This window comes from Panthera uncia (assembly GCF_023721935.1).
Source record: "Panthera uncia isolate 11264 chromosome B3 unlocalized genomic scaffold, Puncia_PCG_1.0 HiC_scaffold_1, whole genome shotgun sequence".
Lineage (NCBI taxonomy): Eukaryota > Metazoa > Chordata > Mammalia > Carnivora > Felidae > Panthera > Panthera uncia.
The window spans coordinates 13,565,394-13,579,244 of NW_026057582.1; the positions used below are offsets into that span (position 1 = coordinate 13,565,394).

General features: G+C 43.5%; 1 protein-coding gene across 6 annotated transcripts in view; it reads left to right on the top strand.

Annotated features, from left to right (window-relative positions):
* The window catches only part of EFCAB11 (EF-hand calcium binding domain 11), a 159,200-nt gene that overhangs the window by 92,921 nt on the left and 52,428 nt on the right, over positions 1-13,851 (top strand). Inside the window, exon 6 of one of the 6 annotated variants that reach the window (XM_049612342.1) lies at positions 6,972-7,607. The exons of the other annotated variants lie outside the window; for them this stretch is intronic. Within the exon in view, the coding sequence (XP_049468299.1) occupies positions 6,972-6,975 (4 nt within the window). The 3' untranslated portion in view covers positions 6,976-7,607. Of the gene's footprint in view, positions 1-6,971; positions 7,608-13,851 lie in introns of those variants that run through there. 6 annotated transcript variants of the gene reach the window in all.

Sequence of the window (13,851 nt, forward strand, 5' to 3'; positions counted from 1 at the left end):
AGAGATTCAACAGCTCTGTAGGTTATGCTGTGCTCACCACAAATGTTGCTACCATGTGTCACCCTACAACACTATTACAGTATCATCAGAGATCAAGAGAACTCTGTTCTCTTCCCTGTACCTCTCATCCCTGTGACTTGGGCCATACTGTTATTATTGTCCACCCCTGCGGTGGAGAGACGCCAGCCTAAGCATTGGAATCGATTATGAGTTTAAAAACATGGAGATCTCCGGGTCCCACTCCCCCGCCTTTGGTATTTGAGTTTCTAGAAATGTGCATCCACATTTTAAAATCTCCCCATAGGTCTTGTTCACAGGAGACACATTTGTCTACCTTCTGTGAGTTCCTGGATGTCAGAGACGATAGTTTCTGTCGGTTCATTCCCAAGCCCTAGGGTAATTTCTGGCAGAAATTAGGTGTAAATGATTGTGAATAAATGAACCCCAATTTTGAGATAAATAATAAAATGTCCTTTCTTTTGGTAGCAGATATGATACCTTGAAACTTTAAATACTGATTCACATTACCCATAAGAAATTATATTTTTAAATAAATGAAATTATTTGAACGCCCTGATCACTAGTTCTGATAACGCTCAAAACCCATGCTTTGTTGTCTAGGATTACTTTGCTCTATTTGCCCAATTCTTACAATTTAGTAATGAGTCATTTGCTTTCATTATGACTCGCCTATGTGCCATATACCTTGTTTAAATTGCTTGTTTGTTTTTTTAAGAAGTTACAACCCACCACTATCTTTTTGTTCTCTAGTTCCAGTATTTCAAACTGTAGTTTTTTTTGGGGGGTGGGAGACTTGAAGCAGGGAAGGAATAGAACCAGCATTAACTCTGTTGTCTTGCCACTCACAATTCTGTGCTCCAGAGAAAAGAAATTGAGGGAATTGTTTTTTAATGAAGGAAATTATGCTATCCTGATGACAAAAACCCTATCCCCAATCCCCTATTGATTTGAGTCTTGGCTATCTATTTTTGCACTGCAAATGACCCTGACACTGAGCAGATTAAAGCAATAAACACTTAGCATCTCAGTACCTGTGGGTCAGGAATCTGGGAGCGGCTTAGCTGGCGGTTCTGGCTCACATCCTCTCAAGAAGCTACATTCAAGGTGTTGGCCAGAGTCACAGTCATTTGAAGCCTTGGCTGGGGCTGGAGGATTCGCTTACAGGGTGGCTCACTCAGACACCTGGTGATTTATTTAGTGCCTGTTGTTTACAGGAGGCTCTCTCGTCAGGGCTGATTGAATGAGCCAGGAGGGGGAGAGCGTGGAGGAAATCCCAGTGCCCGCACTTAAAGGGAGGGCTATTAGGCCTTAAATAATTTGCAGATGTGGCTTAAAACCACCACAGCTTATAACATAAAACACTGTTTGCTGCCTGTGATACTGTCCAGAACTTAGAAGCAACTGTGAACCAAGTTATTCATTTCATTTCTTATCCATGAACAGATGTTGGATATCCGAATTTCTGGTTCTCGCTTTATTGTTTCCGGTGTCTACTTCCTTTTTCCTCTCTTGTGTAACATAACAGATCGTGTAAGATAATGAGGTACGGTGGTAAAAATCATGAAGTGTTAGAATCAAAAGGTGTCATTTTCTCTCTGTGTTCCAGACTACAAGCTTTTCCTGTCTAGAAATCAATTCAGAACGTATCTTCTCTGAGGAACCTTCTTAATGGAGGTGGGAAGAAGTTTGAGAAAACTGTTTCCCAGTGAACCAGTGAGCACCAATTACACAGTACACGTGGATGATTGTAAGAGCAGGTGCCAGAAATAACAAGCCATCAGAGAGGAGCATCTTAAAGGGAAATGGGAGCTTCTCCCAAAAACGGAGCCAGCGACCATCAGATATTTTGTTGGCGATTTTATATATGTGAACTTTCAAAAAGATAAAAGAAAAGTTAGGTCAGTCACAGCTGACCTAACTGACCTCTTAGTGGGATGGAGGGGTTAAAAATCATCCAAAAGGCATTTATTAAGTGAGCCAGGTATCAGGCATCGGGTTTGTACCTAATTACCTCATTTTCAACGAGTTCTCTTTCAATTCTTCTCCATCATCCCCAGTCGGTCTTTCCTCCCTCTTGTACTCTCTCTGCCCCACTAGACTGAAACTCTAGGGTAGAGCTGGAACTTTCACCTTCGGTCCCAAGTGCTGGAGGCAGGGCCCTCAGCCGATGTTTATTGTCGTTAAACTTAACAAGCCATATTTATCAGTGAGTACCATTATCTTCTTTTTTTTTCTGAAAAAAATGTGCAATTTGACCGAAGGCCCACACTTACCAAGTGGCAGAGTTTGGGATTCAGATTCGGGGCTGCAGTCTATGCTTCGGCACAGATGCTCTTGGGAAGATTCCATGAGGCAACTGTGCCGGAGGCCCCAGGAGCATCCTTACAGATCTTACCTGGGAGAAATTATGTAGGAGGTATTTCTGTGTTGACCCAGAATGAGTCACCATGGTTTAAGAGAGACTGCCAGGAGATAGTTTTTCGACTGGCTAAAAGGATCTTGAGAATCAGCTGGCCTATTGTGTTTGGGCTAAAAGCAAATTTTTGGTGTTACCTGATGTTTTTCTGCCTCTCAGTGGGATGCTAAAAATTCCTCTGTAAGTGCTAAGGGAAATCCCATCGCTTTTCCTATTTTTTTCCCAGAGAGTCTACCCTGGGTGATGAAGGAATTGAACATGGTATCTAGATAAAAGTGGGAACCCAGTAAATAAGGAGATTATGTGTCAGAGCCCTTGGCCAATCTGATCAGTACTAAGAAGAGGTCTTCTTGCAAGAGTTCAGGCCCCAAACTACGGGAATGGAGAAACAGCAGATGCATGAAATGGGGTTTTGCATCCAAATCCAGAGGACCATAGTGATAGGATGTGCAGTGGAGGGAACTAGGGGCTCCCAGGTTCTGTGCTGGTCGTCTGAGTGAATGGTGGCTCCATTCAGTGTGACAGAGACAGACACTAGGGGAGAGCAAGTGTGGGACTGATGATTGCATCAATTTGGGATTGATGTCCAAGGAAGGTGTTCATCCACCTAGAAATGGGCGTGGAGGCCAGATGGCTCCATTAAAAAGAAGTTGCCCCCGCATATCTGGGAGCGCGCCTGGGTCTTAGATGTGTGTCTGTTGATGTCCCATTTCATAGATTGTTGGTACAGAAAAGAGCCGAATGGCACAGGTAGCCTTTCTGGGCTGTGCTGTGCCGTGCTATTGGCAGTCTCCTCTGCTGCCACACATGTCAGTGTCCTGGACGTCTTGGGGAGCAATGAGTGGCCTCCTGCTTGAGGTTGTAAAAGGGAGTTGCCACATGGCCCGGGAAGACGAGGGCCCTTCTCTCTGCCAGCCTCCCATAGGTTCTTACACAGAGCTTGCTTCTACTCATTACGATCTGGCAGTCTTATATACCTCCTTTTGGGTGGGGGGGTGGGGCGGGGGGATGTTGGCTTACAATGTTGTCTGTATCTGTGTTGAAATGTCACTCATTTTTCTTTTTAAAAGACAACCACAAATTCATGCTTTATTTTCTTGGGAAAATACTTCTAAAGAAAAAACTATAGCTTGGGTTTTCTACGTGGGTGTTGGTGCAGTTGGTTGTAATGAGACATCTTTGATTAGTCACTTGCTAGCTGACTGAATTATTTTAGATGTGCTGGCTTTCTGTTTTGTTTTTGTTTTCTTTTTTGATTCAAAGAGTTATCTTGAGATGTAACACGCTTAGCTTTTAATATGCTCTATAAAATTTCCACCTTATTTTGTGTAGGTATTCATCTGAGAGCACAATTAAAACGTCTGACTTCAGTTCTTTCCTTGCAAATGCTGCCTAACACTTCCGTCTTTCATTAACCGAAATTATTCCTATGTAAACAAATAACAATTGCAGATTGCACTGCCTTCTCTCCTGTGTTATGAGGATCCTTTAAGTGCATTCCTTGTTTAATTATACTCTTAAAAAAAAAAATAAACGTGACATATTTTTGTCATTTTGTACAATGCCAGTAGAAAACGAAGGATCGCTTCTTACATTTCTAACCTTTTGCCCCTTTTATTTAATATTCATTTGGAGAGCCAGTGTGGCCGGTGGGAGTGGGGACAGGCTTTGGTTCACACCAACTTGAAAATGTCAGTCCTGCTACTTCTTAGTGGTTTGACTTTGGATAAATTGCTTGAGTACTTCTCTGTGCCTTAGTTTCCTGCATATAAAATAAAGAATAATATTTGCCTCACGGATTATGGAGAATGAGGCATACGGTGCGAGTTGAACAGTACCGATCACATAATAGGTGCTCAATCAATGCTGGCAATATCTATTTTTATACAGTAGAAGAAGCTGTCTTATCCAGTTCACCAGCTTAAAAGAAGCTTCCAGTCCCATATGCAAAGCAGTCCTGCAGATGCCCATAACATGTTGACTGCTTGTCATTGGGAGGCTTGTCTCTAGTACACTCCTGTACTTCTACTCAAACTGAGTTGTATTTGTTCCCAAACCTGTTTGTGTTGCTTGTTCTCAAACCTACCTATGCCAGGGGTGCCTAGGTGGCTCAGTCGGTTAAGCATGCGACTTGGGCTCAGGTCATGATCTCGCGGTTCATGACTTCGAGCTCTGCATCAGGCTCTCTGCTGACAGCTCAGAGCCTGGAGCCTGCTTTGGATTCCGTGTCTCCCTCTCTCTCTCTGCCCCTCCCCTGTTCACGCTCTGTCTCTCTCTCAAAAATAAACATTTTTTTTAAAAATTAAAAAAAAAAAGAAATGGTTAAGAAGGTAAATCTTATGTAATGTGTATTTTATTAGTTTTTAAATTTTTAGAAAAAGCTGTCACATTAGCTGTGGGTGAAATAACTGTTAGATTGCAGGGCGGGAGGGTGGGTAAAAAAAATATTTAGAGGGATTCCACATCTAGATTGCCTTCTAGTGGTCTTTCAGTTTGCATACTTTCAGGAAACCAAAGTAGGAAATCATAGGTAATTCATTTCCAGTGTAGTTTATATAAGAAAGAGGAGAAGGCATGCTGATCCATGGACCTGGTCTCAAAGATTGCAGGCTTTGACGTAAACCACAGCTTCAGGGAACAAATGCAGGCTTATATTTCAAATTTAAAATTAAACACTTCAGTTATGGATGTGTGTAGATTGGGCCCTGGGAAACAGACCCCGAGACAGAGACAAGTGTGCAGGAGGTTTGCTGAAGGTGCTCCTGGACCCAGGCCTGTACGGGAGCCGGGGAAGCAGGGTTAACAGATAGTGAATTGCACCAATGCCGCAGGGAATGCTGGGCTCACCACCCAGTGCTGGGCATCTGCAGGACTGCTTTGCATATGGGACTGGAAGCTTCTTTTAAGCTGGTGAACTGGATAAGACAGCTTCTTCTACTGTATAAAAATAGATATTGCCAGCATTGATTGAGCATCTATTATGTGATTGGTACTGTGCAACTTGCACCATATCCCTCAATCTCCATAATCCGTGAGGCAAATATTATTCTTTATTTTAAATACAGGAAACTAAGGCACAGAGATGTGGCAGAGAGATCGGTGCTTGTCCTCCTGCACTGACCAGGCATTGGGTGTGGGCTGCCCCTGGGGAAAGGGGGCCATCAGCCTTAGCGAGGCAACTTCCTCTGGCTGGGGGTGAGCCCCTTGAATTTCTCAGTTGAACTCTCAGCAGGTAACAGTTCCAGCAGCTGGGGGATCTGATGGCAACACCCGCAGCATCCACAGCCTTGGGTACCGTTTTTTATGTGTTTCCTCCCTTTCAACAGACTTTTAAAAAATTAGCCGATTGGCTCTTGGTCCAGATTGCTTCAGATAAGAGCATCTTCACTGATTAGGGGCAACATTCTGAAGGTCTCACCGTGTTTGATGTTCTTTACATTCATCAGCTGTCCCGTTTGTGATGTAGAGAGACCGTGTGGCTTAACGACACTGACAAGTGTGTGTGATGTGTTTGAAGCTGAACTGATGTTTGGACTGTGGACTTTGAAATACTTTCCAGTATATATTGTGAGATTCGTGAGACCTCAGATTTTTGCTTTTTAGGTTTCCAGATGTCGTTGGCCTTTGATGATTTTTGTGGGGGGTCAGCCTCTATTTTTATGCTAACAGTCATCTTCCTTTCCTGCCCTACGACCCATAGGTCTTTATCTGCATAGTCTTCACTTACTCTTCCATCTGTCACAAGTAACCAGCCGCCCTTTCCCCTCAGACCTGCGTCTCTTCATCTTGATCCCCAGGCTCTCAGTGTGAATGATGGCCAATCTCCAGGATGCCCAAATGTCATATCTGAATGTACTCTTTCAATCCTTAGGACAGTTTATATAGTTGTTCTTGTTTATTTTTTAACGATCTTAACCATTTTTAAAAACTATTTATTGATTTTGAGAAAGAATGCTAACGGGAGGGGCGGAGGGAGGGAGAGGGATGGAGAGAGAATCCCAAGCAGGCTCTGCCACAGAGCCCGACACAGGGCTCCATCTCACGAACCGTTGAGATCGTGACATGAGCAGAAATCAAGCCTCAGACACCTAACCTCCTGAGCCCCCCAGGCACCCCGAGCATTTCCTTCCTTTTAAAGGCTGGAGAATATTCCATCGTATGTGGACAGCACACTTGTTTATCCATCTGTCCACGGGCAGTCGGGCCGCCTCCACCTTTTTAGCTCTTGTGACATACGCTGCTATGAACACGGCCGTGCAAGTTTTTGTTTATTTTTAAATACGAAGTTCTTTTGTTTTTGTCAGCTTGCTTTGCCTCAAATTGTAAATGGTAAAGAAGAAATATGAATCCCTTTGCAAGTGTGACCGTAAGTAGAGCACAAGGATACTCTGATTACCCCCACAGCGTCTATTTTCCTTCCGTGCTTTGGCGTGTGCTGACATTTTAGTAGGAATACTGTTCAGTCTCATTTATACTTAGCCCTTCATTTAGCCATGTTTTGTTGTTTCCTTGGTTTTGAATTTTATCTCTTTAGGTGAATTGGGAACTGAAGCCTTCCATTTGACTTGTGATCTCCTACATTCTGGAAGCTCATACATGTAATCGTGGAACAAATAAAGCAGCTGGAGAAAATCTTTCCTGAACAAAACCCAAGTGGGGCATTTGGGTGAGAGCCAAGATTCCAGCAGCTACAGAGGGAGATGTGAAAAGGCTGCCTATATTACGGCACTAACAAATCACTTCTGGCCCGATAGGAATGTCCTTTAAGTGACGATCAGATAGAGGGTAGGGACCTTTACACATTTAACTGCCTGACCACAAAATAAAGTGTTTACTGTAACCTTCCAAGGTCTCTCCACCAAGTTAATTACTGTGATACACCTGAAGGAACAGCAGCATTGTGAGTGACTCAATGGGCTCAGCGTAAATGGAAATTCTGAAGCTGCTTAGTCCGAGCCTGGCCTCCCACTAAATTGCTGCGGGGTACTAGGCAAGACACTGTGTCTGTAACTCCCTGGGGTTCCGCTCCTCCAACCAAAATTCAGAACCATGACGCAGAGTTAGCTACTAAACAATAGCTAATAATAATAAATGAAGCCCTACGTTAACTGTCTCATTTTTGAGGAGAAAGTTTATTGTCCAAAGTGATCCAATAACTAAGTAAAATTTCACTGGACATTTTGAAAAGGTTGGTTACTCATTTTGTTCATGAACATACAAATGTGTGTGGACTGACATCAACAAAAGCAAAAGCTTGGAATGAATGTAGGTCTTAAAAAAACGTAAAGGAGCGTTCCAGGTTCTTCACCATCCGTTCATTCAGCCAACATCACCGATTCCCTGGAGCAGTGCTTCTCAAACCTTAGGTGCTTAAGAGACACCTGGAGGGCTTTTAAAACATCCTTCCTGGGGCCCATCTTCGTAGTTTCTGCCCTCAGTAGATAGTGTGGTGGGGCCTGAAAAATTTGCATATGTCACAAGCTCACAAGGAATATTGACACTGCGGTGTGCAAACCATACTTGGGGTGCGAGAGGTCTGGAGACACTCCAAATGCCCGAGTGAAGAAGACGCAGTCATATCCATAAGGCAGATAGGACTAACAGGAATACTTTACAGTGTGAGTAACTGCTTTGTATTACTGGGTGTGCGCGCATGGGTGCGTTTTAAAGGCATCTCAGGGAATGCAGCTCGTACAGAGGTATAGAGAACTGAAACCACATGACGTGTTCAGGGACATAGAGTTTGCGTTACTGGAGCAAGGAGCTCGGGGCTGGCCAGTGGGTGATTGGGGAGAAGGGGGTGAAGGGGAAAGTGCAGCAAGAGGGATGCCAAGAACTAGATAAAGCTCTGATCACAACACGTCTGTGTACCATAAGGAATCTGGTTGTTTCCTTAACCTGGTAACAAAGGAAATGAAAAAGACAAAAATCTGAAGAATCATAAAAGATTTCAAGGAGGAAGAGTTAACAATAGCATAGAATTTGGCCAAATATAATTTAGTCAGCCCAATAATCTTGCTGAAATCACACTGCCGTTGAAAGTGAACCTCTCTGGGTGCCTGGGTGGCGCAGTCGGTTAAGCGTCCGACTTCAGCCAGGTCACGATCTCGCGGTCCGTGAGTTCGAGCCCCGCGTCAGGCTCTGGGCTGATGGCTCGGAGCCTGGAGCCTGTTTCCGATTCTGTGTCTCCCTCTCTCTCTGCCCCTCCCCTGTTCATGCTCTGTCTCTCTCTGTCCCAAAAATAAATAAAAAACGTTGAAAAAAAAAATTAAAAAAAAAAAAAAAGAAAGTGAACCTCTCTGGAGTCTGGTTTCTTCCATTCTGGTGGTTTTTTTGTACAGCATGTGATGATTTCTGTGGTCTTAAAAATTACCCATTTTTCATTATTTTCCAAGCTCTTTTTCTATCCAATGAATGGGCAGCCAGTCCAGAATTGTTTACAGTAGTGAACAATTGAAATACAGAGACATTAACAATAAAAATATCTTACAGAAATAGGCTTTTTTTTATTATAGAAGCAATGCATGCTTACTACAGAAACTATAGACCAAAGGGGGGAAAAAAACCCTCACATAATCACACCTGTTATTTAGAAAATCACTGCTAAAACCCCTGGAGACTAAGTTCCCAGATCCTTTTCTATATCCGTGTGTACTCTTTGCTATTGAAATAGGGTCATACCATATGTTGTGAAAAACTAGCAAAATGTGTTGAAGCAGTCTGCCAGTCGTTGGACGCGTACAAAATTCCACCTTAATTCTCGCTGTTTGACATTTAGTTTGTTGAGTATCCCCCGTGGCAGTTCCCTACTCAGAAAGATGAGGAAGAGGAGTCAGCCAGGCAGAGATGATGGGGTGGACAGAAGGACATTCCAGGCCCGAGCGGAGACCGGGAGGCGAGGAGGTGTTGGCCCCTGAGGAATGGGAAGTTTCCTGTGTACCTGCAGCCCAGACAGGGAAGACCGAGAGGCCTGGAGGCTGCAGAGGCTGTGACCTTACCACCAACAGCCTCTGCTTGGACATCCTGGACAATAATTGGCCAGAATTAAGTCACACAGGAAGAGAGTAGAACAGAGAAAACATGTGTAGCCAATCGCTGAATGGTATTCTTTTCTAGTCACATCGTTTTAACACGTTGTTTTCACCAACGTCATTTTGACTAAGTTGTTTCTGGCAAATTGCTTTCAATCAAACTATCTGGATCCAAATGAACAGGATTTGGGGGCTCACTGGAACCAGCGGTGTGCCAGAGCCGGCCCATGCGGGCTCCCATGCCAGTTCTGCCCATCTTTGCTCAGCTCACATTCAGTGACATCGCCTTGGGAGCTGGAAATCAGCAAGTGTTACAAATCAGGGAATTTTCTCCCATGAACACCAGTTCCCCAGCACACGACATAGCTGAGAGAGACGGGAAGAAGTCCAAAATAAAGGTCTTGGGTTTTGGCTTGGGACTCCAACACTGATGTGGTTTACCAGAGCGAGGAAGCATTAACTTTGGAGTCAGAAGGGCCAGGGTTTGAATCGTAACTGTCATTTTCCTGTCACTTCCAGCAGAGTAATTAACTTCTCTAAACTTCAGTTGTTTTATATATATATATATATGTATTTTTATATATATATAAAAATACATATATATATATGTAAATATATATATAAATAAATATATATATATAAATAAATAAATATATAAATAATATAAATATATATATATATATATATATATATATGAAATAGGGTCACTAATATTTAACTTACAGATCAGTTGTCAAAATGTATCCTTGAGAGACAGAAGCTATTATGATGATTACTGTAATGAAGGAGGAGCATGAGGGCATTAAGTTGATTTTGTAATTTGAGTTGAAGTTTGAGTTCCTTCGGGAGTTTTGGGTAGAGAATCCTGTAATAACAACAATCGCTAACGTTATGGAGTGTTAATTATATGCTTCTCCATGCATTATTTAATTTAATCCCCAGGAGAACTCTAGAGGTGGATACCGGCGATATAATTACCCCATTCTGTAGTTGAGGAGCCTGAGGTTTAAGTGAAGTAACTTCCTCATGGCAGGATGGCTGGTCAGTGCAGAGACAGGAGTTGGAATGCAGGTTTATCTGAGTTCAGAGTCTGCCTTCTTAACCAGTGTGCATATGGGGTCTCCAGTCAGCAGAGACGTCTAAGGTCCACGGTATCAGTTTCTGAATCCTATGAGTTGTGGAAGTCTTAGCTTTGAATGCGGTCACACTGCAAGGGTCTCTAGAGTGAGAAGAATGCGATGCAGCCTGGATATGTAAAAGGGAAATACCCTTTAGAAGAGGAAGCAGTGTCAGCAGTTGGACATGCCAATTAAAGAGGATTCCTTGGATTTGGTGATATGACCAACCTCAAGAAAAGCAGTTTGGATAAGATCATGAAAACAGAGGCCAGCTTGCTTTTTGGGTTAAGGAGTGAATTGATGAGGAGGAAGTGGAGGGAACTGGTGTAAAACTATTTTTGAAGACTAAGATGCTAGAGAAGAATTTGGAATCTAGAGAGATATTTCATAACATAGATGTGTTAGGAAGAAATAATAAGTAGAAGTGAAGGCAGAGGAATATGACCGAAGGAGCCAAGTCCCTTAAGAGGTGGGAGGAATGGGATCCAAAACCTGTTTGAGGAACTATGACTGGATCAGTACTGGGTTTGGGCTTTGTAGGTTGAGTGGGCTAGAAGAAGGAACAGGTGGAGCGTTGAGGATAATGGTCCATATAACTAAAGGCATGGCACCATAGACTCTAGGCCAACTAGAGAAAAAGTAAAACTAGGCAGGTACTTGAAGACTAAGAGAATGTAGAATGGTCAGGGTCCTAGGAGTCTCAAAAGATGCTGAAAGAACTTGAGAATCAAAGAGCAATAGAGCTGTAAGAGTGGGGAGCTGTATACAGTGGATTGGATCTTGACACTGGATAATTCATACGTAGAGAAGTTCTGTGTCATTGACAAGGCCCCTGGTCTAGCGTGGAAGGTCAGTCTTTGAAGCAGAGTAGAGATGAAGTTTATCAAAATTGGGGAGATCAAGGGACTCTAGGCCTAGAGTTCTGACTGAGACCTGACACCGGCTGGTATCCTCCCGACTCTTCACCCAACAAGACTGTATCTTCTCATAATTCTTTGTTACGAATCCAGATATTCATGTCTAGAGATGTGCCTCCCAGTGAGGGTGTAAATCCTCCTGATGGAGAGCGGCGTGTTCTTTAATTGGTGCCCGAGAGATCTGATAGAATCTTCTTTTTCTCAGGATCCTCTCCCTGGGATGGGTAGCAAAAGAATATAAAAGTCCTAGATCTGTTTCTTCTCCTTCTAGGAGATGCACAGCTTATGCTTTCAGAAGAATAATGTGAATAATAATAGCTGTCATTTGTTAAGCACCTGCTACATGCCAGCTACTATGCTAAGCACCTTATGTAGATGGTATCTTTACAGCCTTATAACAACTCTCCCAGATGAGCACAGATTAGAAAACTCCTTTGCCCAGGGTCACTCAGCCTATAAATGATGGGGCCAATATTCAAACCCAGGTGGTCTGCCTCTAAAACTCAAGACCCTCACTATGCAAAACTGCCTCTCAGTGTCTTGGAGACCCAGGTCAGCCTCATGTAGGACATCAGTATCTTCCTGTTTATGAAGGAATGGGAAACTAGCCACCCTTGAGATCCCTTGTCCTTGTGCCATAGACACACCATTGGGACTAGGGCTCCTGACTGGCCTCTATCTCTCCATCTTCAGCCTGCTTCTCCATGGAATACACCTCACATGCCTTTGAGCAACCATCACCCCATAAATCTCTGCTTTCCTACAACAGTGCCCCTCACTGACAGGGGTAGAGATAGATATCTTCCCAAAGCCCCTTGAAGTTAAGCCTCTGGGCTCATTTTGCAAGAGAGCTGAGCAATGACATGAAAGGCATTTCATTCTATCACTGACTCTTAGAAATATTGGAGGTTTGTTTCACACAGATACATTACTGTGATAGAGCTTGGCTGTTCAAAGTACAAGGAAGCCTTAGTTCAAGAATGCTCAGAAAAGTAATATAAGAGGTATGCCAAGAGAAGAAAGCATTTCTTTTGTAATGATAAAAAAAGATTTGTTCAATGGGACAGACCTCCTTGAAAATCATATTAATTTGCTTCTAAATAATTTGCTATTTGCTGAAAGCTGTTTTCAGCCAAAAAAAAAAAAAAATACCTTGTCCTGTACACGCCCAACTCTAACTTTCATATTTAAAAGATGCATTTACGAAAGTCTCATACTTGGATGAACTTCTGATGCATAATCAGAAAGTAGTGATGGAAGAGAAATGGATGAGCACACAATTCAAAACTGTTCTATGTTGAGCATTTCTTTTAGCCTATGTTCATTGACCACTTGATTTTTTTTTTTGACCCGTATCTGCAAGAGTAAAAGAATATTTCATCTTATCTTTCAAGAAGACAACCAGCAAGACAGTTTTGTTTTACCTCCAAAGTTAGGTATCTTCCTAAACAATATCCTTTTGTACCCAATCCCTAATCCCTCTAATCCTGCCTCCTCTAGTGTGCACAGTGTGAGACAGAGCTAGTGAGAAGTAAACCTGCACAGTCCACCCCAGAATGGTCCAGAAAAAAATGTCGAGGAGGATTTGCCTTACTCCTTATCGTGGGGCCTGGGGCCAGAGGGCTGATATCCAAAGCCGGGTCCCAGAAATAATAACAAAAATGCAGCCAGAAAATTGAGTTGCAGCCAGGACTTTATTAAGGCACAGGTGTCAGCACCCCAGGGTCGAGGCAAAACCAAGGGTTGTGTGGAAGGCAGCAATCAAAAAGCCCCAGAGTAAAGAGCAGGAGAATGAGCTCTGCGGAAGGAGCTCAGGATGGAGGTCCGGTGGGGAGAGCCAGGGCCCCGGGCAGTGTTGTCGCAGGCACCCAAGCTGGCTTGTATCTCCTTCCTTGTGTCATTCATCTGGCCCAGAGGCCCTCTACAGATGATCCATGCCGGACGGGGTGTGTGAGGTTAAAACGACTTTCCTGATGCTCAGGCACTGTTTACCTTGGTTCACACTGCTGACATTTGCATCGGTGCTGCAAAAGCTGTGGTAGATGAACCCACAGGAACTGTTCTCCCGGTCTGTAGCATGAATCAAGGCAGTAGCACAGAACTGTGCTCGTAATCATTTCGTTCTGCATCACCTTGCCCCTCGGGGGTGGGGGGGGAATTGCCAGTTTCACTTAAGAATATCCTTAGTGAGGGACGCCTGGGTGGCTCGGTCGATTGAGTGAGTGTCTGACTTCAGCTCAGGTCATGATCTCGGGGTTCACAGGTTCAAGCCCCGTGTCGGGCTCTGTGCTGACAGCTTGAAGCCTGGAGCCTGCTTTGGATTCTGTGTCTCCCTCTCTCTCTGCACC